This window comes from Lonchura striata, chromosome 3 (genome assembly GCF_050655825.1).
Source record: "Lonchura striata isolate lonStrDom1 chromosome 3, ASM5065582v1, whole genome shotgun sequence".
Classification (NCBI taxonomy): Eukaryota; Metazoa; Chordata; class Aves; order Passeriformes; family Estrildidae; genus Lonchura; species Lonchura striata.
The window spans coordinates 29,086,162-29,112,521 of NC_140705.1; the positions used below are offsets into that span (position 1 = coordinate 29,086,162).

The 26,360-nt window shown below is 36.4% G+C and overlaps 1 protein-coding gene across 2 annotated transcripts in view; it reads right to left on the bottom strand.

Moving 5' to 3' along the window:
* Positions 1 to 26,360, bottom strand: part of COL9A1 (collagen type IX alpha 1 chain) — a 63,695-nt gene that overhangs the window by 7,094 nt on the left and 30,241 nt on the right. For both annotated transcript variants that reach the window (XM_021530152.4, XM_085576385.1), the window contains 18 exons: positions 25,992 to 26,024; positions 25,841 to 25,897; positions 25,087 to 25,140; positions 23,837 to 23,890; positions 21,531 to 21,584; positions 20,113 to 20,166; positions 19,386 to 19,439; positions 19,150 to 19,203; positions 18,988 to 19,041; positions 18,721 to 18,774; positions 17,590 to 17,634; positions 16,727 to 16,780; positions 16,571 to 16,624; positions 8,421 to 8,474; positions 7,600 to 7,671; positions 3,821 to 3,856; positions 3,675 to 3,719; positions 1,900 to 1,932 (listed from right to left, as the gene is read on the bottom strand). In XM_021530152.4, the coding sequence (XP_021385827.3) occupies positions 1,900 to 1,932; positions 3,675 to 3,719; positions 3,821 to 3,856; positions 7,600 to 7,671; positions 8,421 to 8,474; positions 16,571 to 16,624; positions 16,727 to 16,780; positions 17,590 to 17,634; positions 18,721 to 18,774; positions 18,988 to 19,041; positions 19,150 to 19,203; positions 19,386 to 19,439; positions 20,113 to 20,166; positions 21,531 to 21,584; positions 23,837 to 23,890; positions 25,087 to 25,140; positions 25,841 to 25,897; positions 25,992 to 26,024 (915 nt within the window). The remainder of the gene's footprint in view (positions 1 to 1,899; positions 1,933 to 3,674; positions 3,720 to 3,820; positions 3,857 to 7,599; positions 7,672 to 8,420; positions 8,475 to 16,570; positions 16,625 to 16,726; positions 16,781 to 17,589; positions 17,635 to 18,720; positions 18,775 to 18,987; positions 19,042 to 19,149; positions 19,204 to 19,385; positions 19,440 to 20,112; positions 20,167 to 21,530; positions 21,585 to 23,836; positions 23,891 to 25,086; positions 25,141 to 25,840; positions 25,898 to 25,991; positions 26,025 to 26,360) is intronic.

The window sequence follows — 26,360 nt, forward strand, 5'->3', positions numbered from 1 at the left end:
CTAAGAGTTATTAAATATCATGCAGAGGGAGACCTATTCCAGCAGGCACCTCTGAATTATTGTATTGGGTTTGAGTGGCAATGTTCTGGTAGCAGGGAGTCAACAGGTGTGGCCTCCCTAAGAAGCTGCCGAAAGCTTCCTCTGTGTCCAGCAGAGCCAGCTCTGAGACAGACCTACTGGCCAATGCCAAGCCAATTACTGATGATAATAAAGCCTCTGGGATAACATATTTAAGGAGGAAAAAATTATTGCCCAGAAATAATTGCATCCAGAGAAGAGCAGGGTGAGAATAGTTGAAATGACCAGTTCTAAAGACATTGAGGTCAGTGCAGAAGGCGGGGGAGGAGGTACTTCCCATTTTTTTTTTATTTCCCATTATCCTACTCTGACTCTGTTTGGTAACAAATCAGTTAATTTCCCCAGGTCTCTTTTGGCCATGACTGTAACAGGTGAGGGAACTCTCCCTGGCCTCTTCTCTGGGCCCATGAACTTTTTGTTGTATTTTCCTTGGCCAGCTGAGGAAGGGAGTATAGTTTTGGTATATACCTGATGTCCAGTCGAGATCAAACCACCACAGTTGCTTTCAATACAAGTTAATTTACTTCTAATAACCAATAGTAGAAATAACAAAGAAAAATATGGTACAAAAGAAGAAAAAAATTCCACCTAAAAAACCCAAAACAAGCAGGAAAAAAAAAATCCTACATACTAACGACTTCCCAAATCTACTGGAAAAAAAAAAGAGAGTAACACCCTCTGAAAGAGATACTAAAGAATAAATTACTCAGCTGTGGTATCAGTTAAATCCACAAGATGGGACCATTTTGGTTCCAGCTGTGCTAATCCCAGACAGCCGGTGGCTGTCCCTGTCAGAACAAAACCCAAAGGACATCTTATGCTTTGATAGATATATTAAGAAGACAGAATAATTGCTTTTATGGACTATGCAACTGGGAAGCCATCATTCCTTTCTTCCCCAGACTGGTGAGTTATCATGTTCCCAGACAGATTACTCATTCCTGTGACGGTACTCACTGAGATGGCAAGCACCCTAGGCTCTCATCAACACAAGAGAATTTGAAAAATTTAGGTGGATATAATTTCAGATTTCTCTTCTAACCTATCTCTTCCTCATGTCCTTCTTGTATGATCTTCATCAGCAGTAAATAATCTTTAATTTTCATTTGCTTAGCCCAAAAGTTACCCAAAACACTAATAACACAAGTACAAGATTTTTTGTTATGCTCAGCCTCAGCTCCCCATAAGGAGAACTATTGGTATTTTAGTATCACAGCTCATACTTTCAGATGCTGTAACAATCCAACTCTTCAGTGATCCTGAAATAAAATAATGAATTCAGCTCTCTATTTTTTTATGTGACATACAGGATCCCACTCACCTTCCACATCAAAGCTGTCATTTTGCAGTAAAATAAAACAAAACAAAACAAAATAAAAATAAGATAAAAACACAATAAAAATAAAATAAAGGAAGCTGGGCTATAAATACTTCTAGTGTCACAGACATCACAATCCAGCTTTTTAACAGTGGCATGCAGCCACTGCACTGAGCCTCCTTTCTATCCAGCACCTACTGTACAAAGGGTGCATTCATTTTCTTGAAAAAAAATACTTTGTTGGCCAGAAAACTTCTGCTGAATGATGCTTCTCTTTTATGGAGTTAGAATCCAGGAAACTAATTCCTTTTCAAAGCTAATTCATTTTAATATTAACTGTATTCAAAATTTAAACAGAAGAAAAGCTGCTAAAACTCATTCCATTTAACTGGAATAAAGAGGTCAGCTTGTTATTTGCATTTTTCTTTCCTTAAATCAGAAAACCATCTATATGATCTACTAGATCTCTATATTTCTGTAACAATGCTATTCGTTATACTTACAGTTCCCTTTGCTCCTGGTAGTCCCATGTCACCCTAAAAAGAAGACAAACTATATTAGAAGATAGTCTACTTACCACAGACACTACAAATGCAGTAAATGTGGCACAATGATTTTTCAATATACAAAGAAATTTCATATATTTAGTTGATTTATGCAAAATTTCCCCACAAACAGCTACAATTCCTTTGAGAATTAAACCTTTATTTTGAGTGGGTTTCGTACAATTCTTTTCTCAAAAAACTTTCCATAAGGTTCAGATGAAAAAGCATGTTTGTTATAATTGGTTTTGTATTGCTTTCCTTGGAATTAGACACATGGCTCTAATCTCTCAAACACAGCTACATCACAGGACAATCTTAGATAGAAGATTTCTTGGAAACCTATAAAAGAAGCATTTTTTTAACCAGGATTTTCTAGTTTCTATGAAGTGACAGAACTATGGATAGTTCTGGTGCTGTGCTTAGTGCTTGAAAAACTGCAACAGAAACTACCTAAAGTTCTGTGAAGAAGCCAAACCCCCTACAACTTCCTATTTCCAGCAGTCTTTCTCCTGGCTTCAAAAACAGCAAAATCCCTCCATCACCTGACTGAGAATAGCAATCCCACTATTCAGGAATTTTTAGATTTTCCTCTCAACTTTAAAAAAAAAACAAACTTTCAAAATCTTGTAATTACCTGTGAAATAGATTAGCATAACACTGAAGAAACTTAGAATAATTTCTGTAAACTGTACTTTCCTAGTTCCTAAATGTCATTGGTGAAATAACTGGTTTCCAGTCAAAGGAATACGTCATATGAATACGCCATAATTGAAATAGAAATAATTGTTATCCATTTAAAACCAGACTAGCTGCAGCACACTTAAACAACCCATAATATTGCTTCCTGGGAATCTGTACAGTGATTGTAATGCTCCGTTACTGGACATCTATCTCACTAAGCCTTTCAAATCTCAGCCTGTGGGAAAAATACACTCATTTCCAGGATACAACCTGGCTACCATTCTTTGAACAGGGAGCAATTTACTTCCCTTAGAAAGATCAGTTCTGGCCTTGCTGGATGAGGCCCCATGGGAGCCACTGGACCCATGGGTTTCTTTTTTGGCAGGTAAACAAATCCTCTTTACCCAAGGATGCAGGACCCAGGCATTACCAATGTCAATTCACAAAATGCCATACTCCTGGCAATAGATAGATAGATAGATAGATAGATAGATAGATAGATGCAATATCACAGTGCCACAGCCTCTCCTCTTTTTCCTCTCTCTAACAGCCAGTTGCAAATAATATTTCCAAAGAGAAAGTCAATAAAAAATATTTCCTTTAAGTGTGAGTCATTAAGGATATTTATTAACTCTCCTCCTGTTTCACCTGAATTAAACTACTTGCCCATCGTCACTGCCTCAAACACCAAGAATTTGTGTGCCTGTGTATGCATGCATATAAATATTTTTATACATAAACACTCTTCTATATCTAGAAGATGTCTCTTCTGTATCTACATACAAACACAGACACATCCTTTTTTTTCAAGTCAGTCTGTACTACACTGTACACCTAACATAATCTGTATATTTCAGTGCTTTCCAAACAGCAGGAATTGAGTAATTAGGCAAATAGAACTGCTGTACTTTGCAAGGGCCAGTTGGTATAAAACTGAAATATGCCTTTCAGTGATGAAAACATAATGCTCGAAGCACTCCAACAATAGTTTATATTTTTAATTTAAAACAACAACTAATATTATATCAGGTAAAGGAAAAAAAGCGCCTTACTAAGTCACCCTTTTCTCCACCATCTCCTTCTGCTCCAGGTGCACCCTATATCAAAGAAAGATGTACTTCAGTCTTCAGATTTAGTCAATATTATGTAACATTTGGTACTGTGATTTTCAAGTCTCATGATCTTTAACATGACTTACCTGTTCACCCTTAGGTCCTGGTTCACCCACCGAACCCTAAAAGGTTAAAGATTAATTTTTTTTTTTAAAAAGTCTTCAGAATTTTAAAGTTCAGGTTCTAAAGCATACTAAATGTTATTTAATCCTATAAAGCTGCAAATTTTTAAGAATTACAATGAAAGCAGTTAAATCTTTCTATGTAAGTTATGTGAGAGAGTGAAGTACTAGTATGAAACATATAATCCACTACCACACTGTACAGTACCAATTCTGACTGTCCAGTGGTACATCTCCCCTTTACATGGCAAATGCTCTTGCAGCTGCTACACGGCTGCTCTGAGAATTGCTTAGAAGCTATAAATAAATAAATCCAGTAAGTGTACCACTTTTTCTAGCACCATTATATATTCCATATTGCTATAGGCTATACTTGCCCTGCTAATGTGTGAAAAGCAGAGAGACATCTACAAGTACAATCACAATCTTGTCCTGTGTGCTGTTTAATTTCAAACATTTTTTTTTTTCTAGAGCAAAACTATTAAGTTTTCAGAACAGTATATCATTTAGGAAAATCTTTTTGTAGTTGTATTCTGTTAGAAAAGCAGTCACACCATCCTTTTAATATTCCTTCCAGTCTGTTCAAGGACAGGCATTGCAAATGAACTATAACTGTGAGTGATAATCCTGGTGCTTGCAAAACAGACAGAGATGCAGCATTCTCTCCCATTTCAGAGATCCATTTAATTCACATAAGATATAGGCATACAGACTGGTGTAGCTTTTACAGAATTTAATAAATTCTGACATGTTCTCAATGTTCTTGAAGATGAAGAGCTAATAGTAAATTATTCACATTACATTCTGACTTTGACATACAACACTGAAAGTATTTTGTCTGAAGTGTTCTCAACATTGTTTCCCAATTACACAAAAAAGACATTGGTTTCCATTCTAACATTATTTTGGGGGTTCTTTTTCTCCCCTTACTCTTCTTTAGAGCAATAAAATTGCCAGTAGATAAAGCTGACATAGAAAATATTGCTTTTGTGAGCCCATCCTGCAATGTTTGTATAAGCAAATATAAAAATCACAACTGAAACTACTGGAATCAATACTACATTGACTCCAAAAATTGCAATGGAGGAAATAAGGCAAGATGTCAAACTATGAAAATACTCACTTTACTGTCTATCTGTTTTGCAAAAGTCCCTCTCAAATCATACTCAAGAACTCTTTGCAAAACTGCCTGACAGCATGATCCAAAACTGTACCAGGGGCTACTTTAACTACTTAGCAGCACAAAGGATCATGTTGCAGTGCCAGTGGCACTTTGCTTGGTGCTGTTTTAACTGACTACAATAGACAGAGCCAAGTGTAGGAAATCAATCCAAAATACCTGACTCAGAAGCAGCCTAAGTGGTGAATGCTGGGGTCTGGCCATTATCCGTGTTGCATGGGCACAAGCACGCCCTCAGATGCTCTGAAGCCTAAGCCATTGCTCTCATGCTGCTTTGTACTGCTCTCTCTGCTAGCCTATGCCAGCTGTGTGCCTGATGCACACAGCTCCTCGCCCAAACTAGTGGCAGTCTGCTTCAGGCTCCAAAGGAGGCAAAGACCTAGGCTGTGTCCTCCTTTTCTAACCTGAGAACCCACCCAGGCACAGGGTGACATGGGGAGAACTGATCCATGTGGGCTTGGAAACAGGAACACCGACCCTGCCATTAGCACATGATACTACACTTGCAATATTCAATCATTATTATATCCATTGAACTTTGTCAGCTCTCACTTTTACATATTACTTCAGTAAAAATAATTCTGGTGGTATCTTTGGTGGTGATTTATTCTTTAAGTGGTCATCACCTGCATGTAGACAAGACGCCAACAGATAGTACACAATATTTAACAGCTTTGGGATCAAGAATGAGTACTGATATATCAAATCCATGAATTCTATTGGCTTCTGGCTGCTATTTGCATCAACCCTTACCATGCTGATAAACTACACAACAGAACTTTATAGTATCCCTGTGTACAAAATCATGAAGTCTTGAAATCAGAAAGTGAAAAAAGGATACTTCCGCCTAGAATTTACTCCTAGAAGGGGCTGACCCAAAGATTGGAGTTAACAGGCTACAGAGACTCTTATTTCCAACCTGACAAGGTTGGTTGTGTAAGAATGGTGCAGTTGCAAAAGCTGAAGGGAAGAAGAAGGATAGAGTGGTACAATGCTCTCCAGGCTTGTGACTTGGAAGAGATACTGCAGGTCAGAGCTGCTGGCAATGTTGCAGCCATGCTAAGCATGCCACAGAAAATTCACTCCAACCTCTGTGCAATTGAAAAATAGAATGTGAGTCAAGGATAGAAGTGGAGAGCTAAAAAGTATAATTCGTAGCATAACACTTTGGACTTTAAGGTGTTTGCACAGAGCATTAAACTGATCCCAGGTTTTCAAAAAAGGTCCAGGTGTAAGTTAGTGTCATCTGCCAGTTAGATACTCAGAAACCTCCTGGCTGTAGCCTGGATCTCTCCAGGTCTGTTTACAGCATCCACATTCTACTTTTTATCCTAGAGATCCAGACAGTTTATATGGCAAATGAGCAAAATCAAGCACCTTTGGAGGGAGGTTGTCAGCACTGCAACAAATGATAGGTATTTTCCTTCTACCTTTGTTTCCTCAATACCTTCAATCTCCCTCTGGAGAAGTCTAAAATATGAATCATTACCAATCTAATAAAACAGACTGCTTTATGTCAATACTTACATTTGACTAGAAACATGTCCTGATCTCAGCATTAAAAGAAACCAAACAAACATGAAAAAAAGAACCTCAACAACATCAAAGACTTAGAAGATTGCTTTTAAGTACCTGAATAGTGTTTTTTAAAAAACCTGCCAAAAACAACAGACATCCCTATCCAGAAATCCTATGACATACACTAGAAGCATACCAAGGGCAGGATTCCTCTGTTCAGCTAAGACATCCTACAGCAGTTATGCCCATGTCTGACTAACAGTCCAACAGTCCCCTGGTTGTCAGGAGGATGTAAGAGGCACTTCACAAGTGTAATTCATTTAATACTGATGTATACATGCCTCAAGTAAGGAAGACACAGTAGAGAACTTAATGTTTTTATATCAAGGATGTCAGAAGTTTGGCAAGTGAATTCCATCCTTTGCAGTCTCCTATAGCCAAGAGAAGATAAGAAACATCTCTGGCTTTATGTACTGTCTTCACTAACATATATTGAGCAAAGCACAATATATTTTGCAGTTATTGGGCCCTAGAGCCCAATCTTTCCCTCTCAACAAAGTACTTGAAGTGCTTATATCCTGTAATTCTGCATGTCTACATAGTTGTATCAATAGTTGCATTAACATGTGCATTTCCATAGCAGGTCCTAAGACATATGTAGCAAGCATCACTACTACTGTAGGTAAGGGTTGAAGTTGCAAAGTTCTACAGTGACCACAGACCCACACTGACCATTTCATATCTGGCTGTGTCAATGATTTTCAGTATGACTTAAGCCTTTAAATAACTCAAATTTTAAAAACCAAAAGAATATTTACACCAGTAATCTTATTCTCTCCCTTAAGTGGCACTGTCAAGAATTTCCCTGTACATGTTTATGAGCTACAAGTAATTAATGGGCACAGAGAGCACCACTTTGAAGCAGTTAAAATATATACATACAAAACAAGAAAACAGATATTAATTCATGGAAAAACTGAACACAGTGCTCAACTTGTTGTGTTTACTCCTGATACCAAACTGCATGTATGAGTGCATTTCTTACCCGGTCACCTTTACCACCAGGAAGGCCTGGAGGACCAGGCAGTCCAGGAAGTCCAATACTCCCCTGGGGACCCTGTGAAAATAAGCCAAGGATGTAAACTTCACCAATCTTGTATAGAATGAACAAGGGTCATACCCTGAAGCAGATAGGGCAGAACCTGATTCCCAGAACAGACTTAGCTTGATGAAAGAGGATTACCTGATGCCAATTGGGCTGATCCAAAGTACAGCACTCGAAACAGAATCTTAGTAGGAATTTATTGCTGACAATCACAACAGAAATGACTTACAGGGTTTTCTACCCCCCAGTCCCTCAACGACAGACTGGTTCTCTTAAAAATCCTTCCCAAGATCTTGCACTCTGCGATTTGCACATTCCTCTGTAACAGTAGGCTCTTTCAGCCAAGACCTCCCCAGCTATGCTTCTGACTGATTCTGTGTAAATACTGCTGGAACTCTGGTAAAAGGTGGCATTCATAATGTGCTCCATTCATTAGTTTCACGTAGCTGTTAGCAGAAAGCCAGTCTCTCACTGCTCCTGTTCCCAGGAGCCCACACAGGAGTGTGCCACTCAGCTTTGCATGTCATAGGATTTATGGGTTTATCAAGTAGAAGAAAAAGTCACACACATCTCCATGTAATTTAAAGCAGTATTTTCTAATATTAGCACAGTCACAGAGGACTGAAAAAGAACCTGAACCACCACTCATTTCAATGTTATTTTCAGTTCCCTGCATAGATAAATGAGTAAGTGTAGTTCAGATGATACTATAGCTCCTTGAAAGTAAACATGAGTACTGAATATAGAAATAAACTGCTTACCAACTTCCCCGGTAAACCTGGAGGACCTGCAGGACCTGTCTCCCCTCTGCTGCCCTGGAAGCAAAAATAGAGGGACAATATTATTTCCTGGAATTCTTCTTGTGATCTGGGAATAAAGTATGGGGTTTTTTTTCCTTAATATTAAGTGATTTACACTACTTAGCCGTAGGGTTTAATTGAAACTTCTTTTTCATGGTGCAAAAATACCATAGGCATTAAAACCAGTGAAACTTTCTGAGTAAACATTTTTAGTTGACAATGCCATATAACCTTTATTTGGCATTAAATTATTCAAGTAAATAATTTTGTTGAGTGATTAAGCAAAATTAAGTTCCCTTCATGGGATCACACCTGAGAGTTACCTGTGACAAGCACAATCACTTCACTATGACAGCTCTGGCAAGCATGCTTAACTTTAGGCTTCTGCTTAGGTTCATCACCTGAACTCCTATATGACCACATATTTAAAGCACCTGATCCCCAATGCACAAATGTGAAAAGTGAATACAGAAGTAATGCTTAACAAACTCATATAGGTTTTAAAAAAGTCTAGAGTGTTATAGTGAGAGGTAACTTTTGAAAGTCACCATTTATAATAGTGATAAGCATAAATATGTGCTTTACTGCATCTTTATACCTTCAGGCATGTTTATCCATTCAGATCATCATATTCACATTAGTGTTACAATTCCATTTCTTAATGCAGCCATTTGAATAGATACTCTGGGTAAATCTGACATTGAGCCAAACTTGCAAAGACTTTAAACAATTTTTGAGCTAAAGTACCTGTCTCAAAAGATTTTGTCTCTTATGATTAAACTTTGCAGAACAACTCAATAAGTTTTATAGCTTTACTCTCAAATGTACAGACATATCCCTGGACAGATAAATTCAAACAATGTCCCAACACAAGCTTAGGTCTCACTTATTAAACTCTTTAAATTCACTGCTATTTGCAATAAAAGAAAGATTCAACATTTAAGATCATAAAATGTCAAGAATTTAAGTTATTAGTTATTCAAGTTGATAAACTATTTTACAACTACATAGACAATTTTAGATTAAAGCAGATTTTAGCATTCTAGTGCTGTGTGCAATGGATAATTTTAAATACAGGGGGTTTTTCATAACAAAAACAATATTATAAAATGTTGTGGCGTACTTAATAAAAGGAGATGGTAGACATGGCCTTTTACACTAGGACACAAATGCAATGACAATTTCTCACACAAGCTTAGGAAAGCTAGAACCAAACATAAACAGACTTTTCAATTAATTTCCTTCAAAATATCCTATGGTGTTAAAAATGTCCATTACTTTAAAGCACTTTCCATTTTTATTTTTTTTTAACATAGAAAAGCGTCTAGAAAAGGAAAAATGTCTCCTAACTCACCTTCATCCTATAACGCAGAAAATGCATTAAAATTTTATTTAATTACAAAATTCTGACTACATCTCTGACCTGGAATGCTGCTATATTTCTGATGCAGGAAAGATGAAGACCACAATTATGATCAACATTAGAAACTTGTTTCTCATATCATTTTCATGAAACTCATAACAGTCATTCATGACTCGTAACAGTCATTGCTTTACAGAGATGAAACAAAAGCAGTATAATCTTCAGACAGTTAAAATCTTATAATAAACCTCTTAAGCACAGCAAAAGTTATGCTGGTCACACAAAATTCAAGAAAAACTTTCATTTTATTTCAATTGTGGAAAAAATTCTTTTGTCAAATGCACAGCCCAGCACTTTGTCTAACACAATGCTTTTCTAAGGAGGCGAAGAAGGAGGTTAGTTTACAGAAGACCAGAATACAAATGCATAGTATTTCCTTGTAAACATTGACATTATGTCTGTAAGGACAAATTATTTCAAACTGTGGGCCACCACTGAAAGATCTGCAGTGGTGTTTTAGCAAGTAAGAGAGTAACTGGAACCCAAAGAATGAAGAATCCCATCCCTGGCATAACTAGAAAGACTGTAATGCTTCCTCCAAGTTACACCAGACCAAAATGGTCCTAGGATAGGTTATATAGGAAGCTGCTTCCTCATAGTGCTGATAAAAAAAAAAGGCAACTTGAAATGTCCTCATGTAAACATTTAAAATGCAACATAATTCATGTCCTAGAAGCACCTACATTTTCCCCACAGCCTATAGGAGGGTTCTGTAACAGCTGGTTCAAGTGTTGATATCTGTTCTTGGTCAGATGAAATGTTCCTCTGTGCTGTAAATCACTATGGGCAGGAATTAGAGCAGAGGCGGTTTGGCCCTGTCCTCAGCCTACCTTCCTTCTACAGCAGCCCTCTGTGTAACAGCACATAGCTTCAGGCCACCCACAAACCAACAGGCATGCTGCACTGGTTTTAACAAAAAAGACTACCAGACTCTGCATGGTTTTCTGCACTTTTGACACACTTCAGAATCTGTACTTTTCCTAGAGGTGAAACGCTTTCAGAGGGAAAGAAGTCACTCTAGTTCAGAGTGAGCTGAGGCAGGCTTGTATCCATGCTGGTGAACATTCCATGCCTCTAGGAAAAGGCACATGCAAAGGGTAAGAGTGAAATGGTAGCACAGCACTGCAATCTGAACACCACCAGGATGCAGCCCTTCCACAGATCCTGTGCTAAACTCTGGTTACCACAAAATTTGCCTTCTCTTTGTTTCAAGGCACAATGGCTGAACTGTTCAATTTGTTTAAAGATTTAATGTCTTTCTCACAGATCTGTTATATTCACCTTTTTAACCTAACATGCATAAGATGATCTTACAGTATTTACAGCTGACCTTCCTTTAACTAACCTTCAGTGAGGTTTTCATCCTCACTGAAATTTTGAAGACTTGATCGTTTTGTAGAATTCTCACTGTTACAGAATGCAATCTCATGCTAAGAGAGTTTCACCGACTTACTGATTTCTTGTTCACCAATTGAATGGAAAAATAATAAGAATGAGAATACATTCCAGGTAATTGGCATCTCACTTGGTTGCCCAGATAATTGAAACAATAATTAGAATCACTTGAGATGTAATCCACAGCATATACTGTAATGACCCTTTACTTAATGGTTTTTACTTTAAAAAATTGTTATCAATTATAAGTAATTTGTTATATATTATTAATTATATGTCCTAGGACTGCCAAAGATAATTAAATCTGTGTAAAGAAGAACAAACAAAGTACATTTTGGATTTTTTAAACTTCATATTCAAAGTTTTTTGCAAAATGTAACCCATTTATCAACTACATTCTTATGAGACTTAAACTTATGAAATTTTTGTCATGCAAAATCTCAAAGGAAATACTCATTTAAGTTCAAGGATTTATCCACAGAAGCATCAATGGGACTCTTTGGCCCTCAATACAGTATTGAAAAGCATATAAATATGTAAACTAATATTTGATAGAGAGTAAATATACAAGTAACTTTCTCTGAGACTTTAAATGTAACTTTGCAACTTTGCCAGAGAAATAATTAAGTCTTGAGGGCAGAGATCTTTCATTCTACGTCTACAGTGTTAGCTGAAGTCCAGGGCAGCTTTGAAACACTAGCTCCATAACAAATCCATTTTTTTACCCAGGTTACTGTCTACACAGCTTAGGAGAAGCCAACATTGTGATATCTACTGACATCCAGTAGGTATCATGCCCAAAATGCAAAGAAAGTTGTTGTTGGAGGAGGAGGGGTAAACAAAGAAGTATCAGACAAGAACCTGGCCATGATGTTTAGGAAGACAGGGATGGATACCAGGAGAAGAGGCTTGGAGCTCATAAAGTTTGACTTGGATATGTAGTCTGCAAGCATGACAGAAAAAGTGCTACCCTGTACAGACCATGCTGCAGAACTGGGCAGGGTCAAAAGGTTTAGTCACATTCATCCAGAGGCTTAGGTTTACTGGATTAAAAGTACCTGCCAAGACTGAAATGTGCTTTTTCCTCTTGACTCTGCTATAAACATTCTAATGTTAACCAACCCCTTTAGCTCTACCTTGAACGTAAACTATGACAGCACTTGTGGGACATGTCTGAATTTATATATAATAAGAACATTTGTTCACTAATTCCTAAACATAGCATATAAACTGAGACAAGGACATTTCATCCTACCATTAAGAGCTACAGAAAGTAGCATGTTATTTCAGTTGCAGTCATGTAAAAGGAATATGATAGAAAATCTACATTTTAGTTACTGTAACTAAACTGCATAGGGTAGCCAAAGTAACCTTTCAGCATAGGCAGGACAGAAATATCTTTAAAGACCAGAAAATTATTTAGCTGAAAGTAATTTAAGATGCTGAAAACAGCATTCTCCTCTAACTTTAGGTTGTGGGACATTTGAGAAGTAAATCCAAGGTACTCTCCAGGTTTTCTTTTTATTGTGAGGCACTTCCAGAGAGGAAGTCAGCCCAAATGAACAGGGCTCCTCAGAAGTCTCTCAGAGGGGCTATGGTATCAAATCTTAGGCAGCTGGATATCTAGTCTGTGTTGCTAATTTTGGGAAAACATATTGTTTCCTAATTACAAAGCAACATACATGAATACTGGCCTGCACATACATCAAGTTTGCTCAATTAGCTAGACACATATTGAACTTTAAGTGATTACTTCAATACTACAAGCTCTCTGCAAAACCACAGGATGCAATACAAGCTCTAAAAATGTTAGCAATTTATAGGTTAAATAATTGAAGAAAAGCAAGGGATGAAAAAGCAGAGGCAGGGGTCAGTATTTTCTACAGAAACTAAATTAGATTACTAAATCTCAGAAAATATAGAAGAAAATGGTTAAGCAGCTTAGGGAGCATGACTAAATTCCACTAATTAGGAATGACACTCTCACATTTGATAATTCCTTCCCTTGGCCCACCTGCCATGATGACCGACTTAGAAAGGTTTAAATCACAAATGAGTTTGGTAATTACTTGGTTGGAACAATGTGAAGCAAACATAAGGTTAACCAAGAGTGGAGTGGAGAATATGTTTCATTTAGAAATAAAATGCAAAATTTCCACATTGCTCCAGTTGTTTTTCCAGTTTATTGAACACATGAATAGCAAAAGGGTTTTTTCCCCCTACCCACTCAGTTGCAAGTTGATTTTTTTTTTAAGGAAAAGCAATAATAGACTAAAATGGTACTTTTTAAAGCAAGTTTCTCTTAGGGATCTATGTCAGAGGTGAGGAAAAAGTTTCCTAACACATGAGTTTTCTATGTGTTTTTAACTACAGCTAGTAATCTTGTTTTCAAATATTTAGTGTCTGCCAAGTGAAACAGTGAAAGTTTACAGATTCACAGAAAGCCAAAATTCGAATCTTCTGTTCAGTAACAATATCTTCCAACTGCATTCCAACAGCTGTTTAACAATAAAATACACTGAAATTGCATGATTTATGACAGAGGACTCTACAAATTATTTGGCAAACAGTACAAAAGTATAATTTGTCCCACAGAGACACTGATGATAGTGCTCTCTTGTGTAACCTTTCAAAAAAGTACACACTAGTTGAAGTGAAAATTTTTTTCTCAAAAATGTCTTTTGCGAGTAGAAAAAGATGAAAAGCCCCATGATTTTTAAATGTAACACAAATGTAGGAATGTAGGTTTTCCCTTAAGCAAATACCAGCCTGCTGGCCATATTAGCAGAGTCAGCCTTGTTATCTCCCCAGACCTTCCCCAGATGTCCTTTCCTCTGGAGTTCTGACCCTCCTGGAGCTGCCAGCCATGCTGTCTCACACAGTTGCAATGCAAAGAACAGGGGTAAGTGAAATAGGGCAGTGAAGAGGATTTCATGTGGCTGTTGCTGTTTAACCAATATATTAGGGGATTGCAATTCCCCATATCCTGCAAAATATCAAGGTTTTTTCTTTCTCCAAGGAATAAGCCCAACCCCTCCTGACTTCTACCTGTGTCTTCTATAGCAAGAATAAAATGAAGAAAAGGGGTACAGGAGAAAGGAAAGAACTGAAGATAGTTATAAAGTGGATAATTCAAAATAAGAACTAGGCCAAGAAAAATATTTGAATAGTAACCATAAACTCCTCATGCTTTGAAAGTGTTTGGTTGTGCAACTTTGGTCTAAAACAAGCAAGTGTTAAAGCTGAGGGAAAATTTTAAATTATGAAAGCAACAAAAGAAAAATTATATTTTAAAATTCTCTTTAGAACAATTATACTTGATGCTTTTCTCAACTTATTGCCAAATTATCTAGTTTTAGAAGTTTGAAAGTCATACCACATAGAATTATTTAAACAGTAGATTATTTTTTCCCTAGAAATAGAAGGCCAGAATCCTGAAAGCTGAAGTTCAAATGTATCTGCTACATGTACATGCTGCAGAAGAAAGAGAAATAATTCTTTATTCTGCCCTGAAAATAAATATTGACTCAGCTTAGACCAAAGCTCTCTGAAGTTCAATAGTTCAACACTGTGTCCTTCCTTTCATAATCAATAATTTGCTTCCTTTCTACATGTTGCATTGACTGAAAGTTTTCTTTCTATGTTTGGTTCTAATGTTTACATGTTTTCCAAAATGAGTGCACTTTGTAAACACAGAGAAAATAAAGGCAAGGAATCCAGATGTCTTGCTGGTCTCTAGAGTGATAAAAAGAAAAATCACTGTATTTAATCTGCTTTAAGTATTTCAGTTAATCTACAGGGTTACTAATAATTAACCTTGAGTGTCAACCCATGTTCTACAGACTGCTGATTTTGTAAATTCATGTTCACATTGAAAGGATTAAAAGAATAGTTCAGCAGATTACAGTGCATTATCAGAGTGGGCAATTACTTTGGTCTGATTCAATTATAATTATTGTTCCTGTCACAAGTGTGCAGTATCAGCTTAAGAACAGGGCTGAAAACCTTTTTGAGTGTATCCAATACTTTTAAATACTAAGAACAAAAATAAAGACACAAACAAAAACCTGTTTGCAAGTTGGGTGTTTGAGAGGCTGAAGATACAGGTATTCCATCCTAGTAAATTCCCTGATAATCCCCTTTCAGGGATTTCATCCTTAGGCAGCTGTGGACAGCAGCAATGCAAAGACTGTCCAAAATAAACATGATATCATGAATTAATGCATCTAGCACCTGATAGTATAAACCACAGAAAAAAAAAATCAGAAGAAAATAGAATCTGTTACTTGGCTGACTGCTGGTGTGTGTTTAGGAGATAATTCAGAGAAGATATACCTGACCCTTATAAATATATCACAGACAGTACCTCACTAAACCTTGTATGAGAATAACTTACAACTGCATGAGCAAAACTTGTGTCATTGTATTATAGCAGAAGCTCAGAAAATTCCAGAAAATCATCACCAGAGTATCAGTGGCAAGAGGGAAGCCTGGAAAAGCAATTGCTTACAGAGCTTGAAGCCTGGTTAATGTCATCAGAGTAAATATTTGTACATGAAAATTTTCTTAAAATCACTGATCCTCTCATCCGTCTCCATCCAGAAGGATTAACAGCAAAGGGAATTTAGACCAGCCTTCAAACCATGTCAGGTCCCCTCTAGAGAGAATCAGAAAGCAGTACCCAGCACTCTACAGTATCCAGCTGTTCTTTGTCCTCAAAACTGAACCTTAACAAATACCATCGGTTCACTTTTCTTAGCAGATTTATTTCCTGCAGCAAGCTACTCACCCAAAGCAATTTTTCCAGTCTTCTAAATCTTTCTAGTGTTGAGGAAAATCTCCAGGGAAAGAAATTACAACAGCAGTGTTTCCAATGAAAGATAAGTGCTATTCTTCACACCACTATCTATGTTAATAATGCCAACCAGACTGTTGCAGTGGAAGAACAGGAATTTGTTTCCAGCTTTTTGTCACAAACCACACTTATTCCCTCTGTTTTGGCTTTTACTCAACATATTTAAATACAAAGACAAGAAGAATATAAACAGAGGTTAAAAATTTAACTTGTCACCAAAACCAATCATAGGACACTAGTGGACATATATTAGACTGTATTTCTCTATGTGATGATGCACATCCTCTTGGTACAGAAGGTAAAGAGGTAAAGGTTTTACCACAAAAATTAAAACTTATGATAAATAATAATTTTACCTTGTGACTATAGCTTCAGTAACCCTATTTTGAGACACTGCAATTTTACATATTCTCAATTAGAAATTTACTCCATACTTACTGGTGCTCCCCGGGGGCCTGTTGGACCTGCTTCTCCCTCTGGGCCCTGTTGACCCTGTTTTGGGGAACAAATTTGAAATGCAACAGATTTGAAAAGTGATTTTTTTTATTTTTAAAACATTTTTCTAGATCTTTTTCATAAGAGTAATGGTTTTACCTGTTTACCAGGATTTCCCATTAACCCTGGCACCCCAGGAGGACCTCTATTACCCTGTTGGACAGAAGATGAAAAATATTAGCCAAGCCAATGGTTTGCTCTTTCATTTTAAAATAACAAATTAAAATAAGTAAAGCAAAAAGGTCTAAACAAAATCAACCTGTGTTAGTTTTTTAACTTCCACCTTATTTTTGGTGTTCTTTTAACTTTGAACAAACACTTCTATCTAATTTTTCAAAAGTCAGATTTCAGTTCCTTTGCTGTCTATCTGCTGACAAATCCTAAATAGATTTGATTGCTGCTTTCAAATCAGAGAAGTCAATACTACTCCATGTAATTTCAGATAAAAGTCATGTCTCAGTTTAGTTTTCTTTTTCAATTGCTTACAGCTAAACTCAAACATCATTGTCTGAAACATTCCATGGTCTCAATCATACAACAATTTTTTAAACTAAATTGGAATTGATGCAGCAATTTGGTGCTACCCAAATAGAGATAACAACCCCTGTGATTGAATCAGTTTAGGGTGGTTATAAATTCTATTCTTATCACGAGTTTCATTTCAAGATGTAGTGAGGTAGGCATATAAAAATCTTCCTCTAGCAATGATTTCCACAAATTTAAAAGGAAATGGCCTTTTTAAGGTATTATTTAATACCTAGAATAATGAAAACCAAGTAATGCAGCACATGAATCATGAAAATGTACAGGCCAAAGTTGAATAAAACCTGTATTTAATTTCTTCAGCCTAAGGTTTGTCTCTTAACACAAGAGAAGGCTAGTACAATTTCATAGAATACTTTAGATATTTTAGCACTTTATTTGTGCTTAAGATAAGAAAGAAAATACTCAAGACATTTTACCTTTGGGCCAGGAATGCCTTTCATACCTGGAGAGCCTGGGAAACCCTGAAAGAAAAAAATATTTACATTTATTTGTTGTTAAGGTGATTGGAAATGGTGTTTAAAAAAAAATTCTTTCTCATGCTTGAGTATTTCTAATCCTTTTATTTGATATTAGAACACTTTTATTCAATAAGAGACCAAGCTTGAATTCTTTCTGCTTACAGAGTAACAGATAAGGAGTATTATTCTTACTTCATAAATTGCAAAAGCAGCATGGATAAGTGAGGAGTTTCGACTTTTTCTGTCCTAGACTAGAAATACATGCTTCTTCCAGTATGCTGAGACTGGAGGTGCTAAGTTTTACCTTTGGACATTTTTCATTCCCTCCCCACTTCTCTGCAACAATTCATAGCAAGTATGCCTTTACTAAATCGTATTCCAAGCTTAAGAGTTCACTTAGTATTACAAATTTATGTCCAGTTCTGTTTTAAAACATCTCCATCACTGTTCCTCACAGCAATTACTCCTATAGCAAAGTGTTTTAAAGAGGTTTCCTTAAACTTTTGACAATTGGTACAGTTTTCAAATTTAGTTAATGCACGAGGATTACCTTCTGAAAGAGCCCATAAAGCACCAGTGATTCCCTGTAAGTTCCCCACAGGGAATACACTGGAGACCTCCAACCCACTCATGAGTGTGATGCATTCCAGATGTTCTGAGCCAGCAGAATATCAAAGGATGATTGTTCATGGAAGGTGTGTCAGACCAGCAGCTCAGCTTTTCCTGCTCAGTTTGGGAATAGCTGGGCCCTAGTCAATACAATGAGACCAGCCCTAATTATGGGGTCACACCACTGGATCCGCAGGGTCTCAGGTAGGAGAAACACGGGAAGAGTCACATCCTGGCCACAAATGTTTTGTGAGGCCAAGTTCCCCACAATGGCATCCTAAGGACATCTAGACTGTTGTGCAAAGGTTTTGCATACACAAAGCAGAATTTCCCCTTGCATTTACACATACTCTCCCCCTGAGCCTTTTGCTTAGATTTTCACTAGAATTACTCTAACATCAGACTCAAATCAACCAATACACAGCCTTTGTATGATTTGAACTGAGCCTGCCTTTCAAAGGTAAAATACTTGATACTTACTGGCAACCCCTGGAGCCCTGTATCACCTGGAGCTCCAGGTTTTCCTGGTTCACCCTGTAAAATATTTTAAGTTGTAATTTATGCAAATCAAACATGATGGATAATTTTATTTCTGAAACACAGAGCTGACATACTTTTGGATCTGTAGTATAGAAATGTTAAATCAATTACCCTAATAATGTGCATAAAGCCATGAGCAGCAGCCACAAATTAATGAACAAATCTAGGGCACTATCAAAGCTTATAAACATGCCAATTGTGTCTTACTTTAGCTCCAGGCATGCCAGGGATCCCTTCACGGCCATCAACTCCTGGTAAACCCTTAAAAAAAGAAAAAAAAAATTATTGTAACTTTGAAAATATTTTGCCCAAGCACTAATATACAAAGTAGAATTGAATGAAGCAAATAAATTAATTAAATATACATACAGGCTCTCCTTTAGTCCCAGGGAGGCCATTTATTCCTCTTGTACCTTGAGGACCCTAAGAATAATAACAATATTTAAAAATTAGGCTAAATAAAATTAAATGGCCGATTAAAATAATATCAATGCATACTCATTCAGATACACATTATTTGGAGAGTACCAGTTATGCACTGTTCATATGCTATTAAGTAACTAATGTTTGCAAGTCAACAAGAGTCAAAATTTGTCTGTGCTCACCCTTTCTCCCTTTGGACCTGCCTCTCCTAGTGGACCTCTCTGTCCTTGATCCCCCTACAGAAAAAAAATAAAATTTTAGAAATAAAATCAGAATAAACTTCCTTCTGCTTTTCAGCTAAAACGCTAAGAAAATCAACAAGTATAATTCACATTTGGTGAAAGACGACAACTCAAGGTCACACTATATTTTAAAATGGAGTTTTTTAAAACTGCAGTTGACAGTATATTTTAAAAAACACAGCTCAAGCCATCACGACCTGAGATTTCAGGAGAGTCAAAGCAAAGAGTGTTGCACTTGTTTAACACAGAGTTACAAGCATAAATTCCAGCTATGGAAGCAGAGAACAAGGAAAAATATAAGAAAAAAAAAAAACAACTAACCGACCAAACACCCCAAACAAATAAAACACACACACAATAAAAACCTCCAATAAAAATTGCCCAAATCACCCTGTACAGGTTTTGTTCCAGTTTGACACCTGAAAAATTCCACACCACCCTAATGCACAGGAGGAAGAGGAAACAATAATATACTAAGAAGCTAAAATGTGTTCATCTACCTCAAATTCTTTGGGAACATTAAGACATTACTGACTTGATGTCACTGTAATATCATTTATTCACCTGTGGGGAATCAATAGAATTGGATTAATCAGAGGCTTCTTTGATCCACAGCTGCAAAGTTGCACTAGCTGGAAAGAGTTTGGATAACCCACACTCTACTTACAGGTGCACCAGGAAGACCTTGGGGACCAGGATCACCATCAAGACCACGAGCTCCCTACAAAACAAATAGATAACACAAGATATTAAAGCAAACTGCTGGAGCACTAACAACTTATGTGTCCTCCTGCTTTGCTAGGAGCTACAAAATCTCTACAGATAAGAGGGCTTTATAGCTTCAATTAAATAAGGCAATCAATTTTTTCATTTATCCTGTTTTTTATGGAGATATGGAAACAAATATATTTAAATATTTTAAAATATCAGTCAAAAAACAACATTCAGATGATTCTCTAAAAAATATAGGAAGGAAGTAGATCTTTACATGCTACTTCAAAAAAAATCTGTGTCTTCTTTAATAATACTATATTCTTCACCACATAATAACAGAATAACATCAGAATATGCAGAGAAATCATCAAGTGCAGTGCTGCTATTTTTATCACTTGTTTCAAGGAAACAACGCAATCACTACCCTCTAAATAAATGTAAATGCAGAGAAAAAAATTGTTTTAAAAAAGATTTAGAGAGAACATGGAACTCTTTAGTCAAACAGATGTAGTAAATGTTTCAAGTAGACAAAACATTACAGAAAATGTAGGCAAATAACTACAAAGAATTAGAACACACAAAGACCAGAACAGCAAAGATAACAATAGCTTAGCAAATATGTCCAAGATGTTAAGAAGGATCATTCGTGAGAAGATTCATAATCAGGAGAAATTTTGATGTTGTCTCCAAAGAAAGATGATCACAAGATTTGCATGATTTGACTTCTGAAGAAGGAGACAATGGCAGTATTGCTATGTTCTACTCCTTTCAGAAATTATTGGTATATAGATTTAACAACATCACAAGACTAGAAATGTAGCACCCAGCTTTGAAATAACAGACAGAAACAATTAGACAAACAGAAGGAAAATTGTCCAGCGAAGTAAGAGCCCACAAATATTAATCCCACTGACAGCAATTTAAGACACAGCAATGTCAAAGAATGAGAAAAAGAACAAACTCTCAATAAAAACTCCTGACGATAACTGGAGTGATGATGGAAGTAAAGGCTTTAGGAAGATACAAATCACAGGAGGGAGTATTTAAGTTTTAGCTTTAATTTAAATGTCCTATAGTTTATAATTGTTATAACTTGCTATCTTGCAAACTACAGACTTGCATACATGCAAAAGTACCATAAATGCAAGGACTGGGGGAAAGTAGTGAAGAGTACATGTGCTTCATCATTTAGAAGGACTGCGCTACCTTTCTTCCTAACAAGATGTACAGTAGCTATGGAAATACAGCTGACAGGAGAGAGAAAATGCAGAGGAAATAAAGAAGAAGCTTAAATAAGCTTTTAAAACATTCAGAGTTTTACATTTTTTTCTTAATATAGGCCATTTTATAGAAAGAAAGATTAATACTCACTTTGGTACCTTTAGGTCCCATTATACCAGTTATACCTCTGATACCTAGAATGCCCTGAAATAGAAAAGTATATTCAAATTATGCTTAATTCTTCTCATCAGAACCATCCTACTTTTCAGACAGAAGACTCAAGAGTTCTAAATCCTTTCTTTACTATTATTTTACTATTTTCTTAGTACTAAAGGAGAAGTCCAACTGCTGCTGTATTAGAATTCTTAATTTATATGGTAATTTGATATTTTACTAAATTTAGAATTTTAGAAATAATAACAGAACTATCAGGTTGTATTATAAAACCACAAAAACACCATAAGGATAGAAAAAAGCCACTGATTTTTCTTCTTGGTTACCTCAGAGTTGAAGCATTCTCACCTGCAGATTGTGTGAAAGGAACACGTGATGGCCAAATTTGCAAAAGTTGTAAGTTGTTTTAAGTGAGGGATTGGACAGATGAAGGAGATTTTACAGAGTTTCAGAGGCAAAAGAGCTAGGTTTTTGAGAGTACAAGTGCTAATTTTATGTTTCCACCAAGAGGCTAAATTGAGTAGACATCCTAATGCAGCAGCACCTATCATATCTATCATCACAGCTGTCATCACTTCCCTTCAAAATAGTCTTGTGGGAAATTTGGCTCCACTGTCTTCCTCTTCCCAAGAGACTGACACTGCCTGACATGTCTCCTCCCTGCAGAGACCAGACCCTCAGCCACAATATGCTTGTCCTGCAGCTGTGTTATTGAAAGAGCTATAGGCACTTCCCCAGAGCTTGGGCAAGCCCACTCCTTGAGCAGATTCTACACTGGCAGCCTCTACTTGCTCCTCACAAAGCGGGATGGAATTTTGCACAGAACACTTGAAGCCTTGTCAGCTTAAAAGGTGGGGAAAATAATGCAACAGACTCTACAGCAGCCCCACAAGGGAGATGAACACAGTTTAATCCTGCTTCTAAGAGAGCAGCTGGAAGTAGGCACACTGTGACATCCAACACTTTCTATCAAAAATGACATCTCTCCCAGGGTGGCTGTCTTATGCAGATCTTGTCAGTGGAATACATTGGTTGGATTGTAGGTACTGCATTGGAGACTGGATACTTAACCCATTTCATTCATTTATGTAACGAGCAGATAAGAAGATACAGCAGTCTACAGGCTCTCCATCTGTGCTTGTAAGCATTGTCTGTCCTTTTTCACACGGACTATCTATATGATATTGCTTTTTGCATATTATGAATCCTAAATTGTAATAAAAAACAATTATTTTAGAGTTTGTATGGTGACCAATTGGTGATACAGTCAAAGGTTATGAGTAATGCGTAAAAAAAAGGAAAGTCAATCTTTAATTGTTTTTTAATTCTACTGTGTTATTTCAGTGATTGAAGAACTTTACCAAATCAAGTAAAATAAATTGGTCCCCACAGGCCTTTCAGACAGCAGAAGCTGCCTCTTACACAAGTACTTTGTCTCTACCAGGGCTGCAGGGATACCTTTTCAGGATCAAGCATCAGGAGGAATGGACACTTTCCTTTATTTAGTCTGTTCTTTACCTTTTTCTAGTCATAATCCAGAGGTTTATGTTGTCGTATGTTTATGTTAATAGATAATCTTGTAATTTAGTCATGTGCATGAAGGTCTGCTCCTGTATAGCATCAAATCTGGACGGCAATGGCATTAAATAAATACTTTAACGCCTAAGAAAAAAAGCATGAGACCCCATCAGAAAATAAACCATAGAAATTAAGGTGTCATGCCTGTTTGTCATACTTAAAGTGACCTCTTTATTCTGTTCCCTAGTCCTTTTCAGTCACAGTTACCTCACAGAGAACAAACTGAAGTTGCTCACAAAAATAAAGCACAGTGATTCAGGACAAGAAAATAACTAGATATGATTGAAGGATGCTTCTTATGCAAGGCAAAAGACAAAACAACTTCATCCTCAAATCTCAACTAAGTCTGAATTTCACAGCTGATTGTGTTTCAAACACAATGAAGTCAGAGTCATCAAAATTATGAAAAGGAAGGTGAAGGGCAAAAAAATTCAATTGTTTTCACAATCCAAGCACAACACAAAATTTAGGACATTTAACAGTTTTTAAAGTTAGCCTTTCTATAGAACTATATGGAGCTTTGTGTCAAGCAATAATGTAGGTTTTGGGGGTCCTTAAAAAATTCTACTTTGATTCATAGACAATATGGCAGAATAAAGAGAAAGGTGCATGGAGGTCCTGTAATATCTGTTTTCTTAAAATAGTAAGAAAAAAATATGTCATTATGAAGAAAATTAGTAACACTTTAAAAGGAAATACTTTACTGGAGGGCCTTGAGCTCCCACTTCACCACTGGGTCCTTGGTCCCCTTCTTCACCCTGGGAAAGCAGAAGGAATACATCTGTAGCCAATCCATTCCATGCATATTGCTTTGTGACTGTATGAGGTGAATTTCTTACTTAATGTTTTCTGTCACCATGTCCTGAAAGAAATCCAAATAAAATCACACCACTTCCTCAGACAGATACTCATTCAGATTCACACTCAATATTACTCAAATGGGTAATTTTAGAGGAACCTCAGTATAAAGAATAATGATGTTTTACCCTTAATCTCTCATTCAATTTTTTTCTTGACATTTATGTCTTTAGGATTTTGTCAGGAACTGTAGTAACAGGACAAGGAATAAAGGGTACAAACTGCAAGAGGGGAGATTTATGTTATATAGTAGGAAGAAATTCTTTACTGTGAGGGTAGTGAGACACTGGAATGGGCTGCCCAGAGAGGTTGTGGATGCCCCAACCCTGGCAGTCTTCAAGGCCAAACTGGATAACGTCTTGAGAAACCTGGTCTAGTAGGAGGTGTCTCTGCACGTGGCAGAGGGGCTGGGACTAGATGATCTTTAAGGTCTATTCCAACCTCTAAATATTCTATAGTTTTATAATTTCTTGTTCTTCCAGACTAAAAGTGCAAAAAGTTTTCTCTAATGATCTTTCCTACAACAAGCATTAACTGAGGTAGTGCAAATGTGAAAATTTCTTATAAATATTTCAATATTAAAGAGGTTATATAAAAATTTTAATTCAAATTAAACACCTTGAGAGTTAACATTTCAATTTTCAAGATGAATCAGATTTGGCCTCTCTTTATGAACTTAAACTATGTCCTTTCCCTCTCAAATATGTTTATTCTTCATTTAAGTATTCATCTGTACTGCAGCTAACTTGGTAAATTAAGGGAATTATCCTGCATTTAAATATTTGAAACTCTTTCAGTTAATAAACTTAGCTTCAATTGTCCCCATAAGTTCTATAATAATTAAACTGAACACTCAAAATAAAAAGCAAGAGGAGAATGATTTGTGCATCATAATAAATAAATAGTACAGGTGAATAGAGAATAAAAAAGTGCCATTGGTTGCTCTGGAGCACTATGATATGTAGTATTGCTTCATGCATTCTGTTAAAACAATTAATAATTATAACAGAATATAATACTGTTTTTGAAAGTGAGGCTAAACTACTATTAGTTTGATTAAAACTTCAGCGGTTTTTTTCCTCTTTTTTAATTTTACCTTATAACCTTGTTTTCCTGGTTCACCAGACTCTCCTTTTGAACCTTTTTGCCCCTAAAATAAACACAAAAAAAACCCAAAATAAATGAATAAATATAAAGACTATTCAAAAGTAAAATACAGTTTTCTAAAACAGACATAGATTGCTCAGAGCTGTCTTGCTGTTTCCTCTCAAACCCCATTCACTACTCTTTCCTCACCTGTCTAGGAAACATTACATATGAAGTATGTCTGCTTCTGGATCTAACAAGGCTGCATTTCTACGCAGGTAAGTATTTCTTATGTTATGCCATAAAAATTTCCAGACACCAACAGTATTTCTAGAAACCAGCAAAGAATATATTAAAAAAAAAAAAATCTTAGCTAAAATGAGACTCAAAACATGTTAATTTCAATTTAGTATGTTACGGGTCTCCCAGGAAGGAAAAAAGAAGTCAAAAAGATTAAGGATCTGGAGGAATATTTAGAGTTTCTGGAGTCAGACAACAAATGATCCAGGAAGTGAATGAAGCAGTCCTTTGCATACCCTAATCCTTTCAGGACAACACATAAATTTTACAGTGAAGATTAGAGAAGCACAAGATTTCAATAACAAGAGGTTATTTTGGCAATCAAGAGTTGAACAACCACAAGCAAGCACAGTGATGCAATCTTTTTTATAACAGTGCAATGTCCTTTCTCAAGTCAGTAATTACCCTACCCAGTACCTTGAGACATCACCTCTGGAAGGAATACTGGAAAAATGTTCTCTTACCTTCATACCCATTAAGCCAGCATGTCCTGGACGGCCAGGAGGACAAGCACTGGGACACTAGAAAAGCATTCACACAGTTATTACCACATAGGCCATATAAGATTGTCTGAGATTACTTAAATAGAAATAAAAACATGGACAATAATCTTACCAACAGGTCGCCATCTTGCAGGCCAATCGTTCCCTAAATTAAATTAAATTTATCAAAGTCAGTAATACAGAAATAACCAGACATGACTCATTAGGCAACACAGTAATTAAACAAAACTACCATCTAAACCTGGAATGAGAAATACAATCAACCAAAGGATCACTCACATGAAAGACATCTTAACTGTAGGATTTTATTATAGAACTAGAGATCCTATCTTCTAACTTAAAACAACTTTTCAAAAAAAACCCAAAATATTTCTCTTGCTTTTAAAACTACCTCAAATATACTTTCTGTTAAATATAGAATAAATATGTCCAAACTCCATTAGTTTCCTACAGAAACCAAGGCAATTTCTATAATAACTTA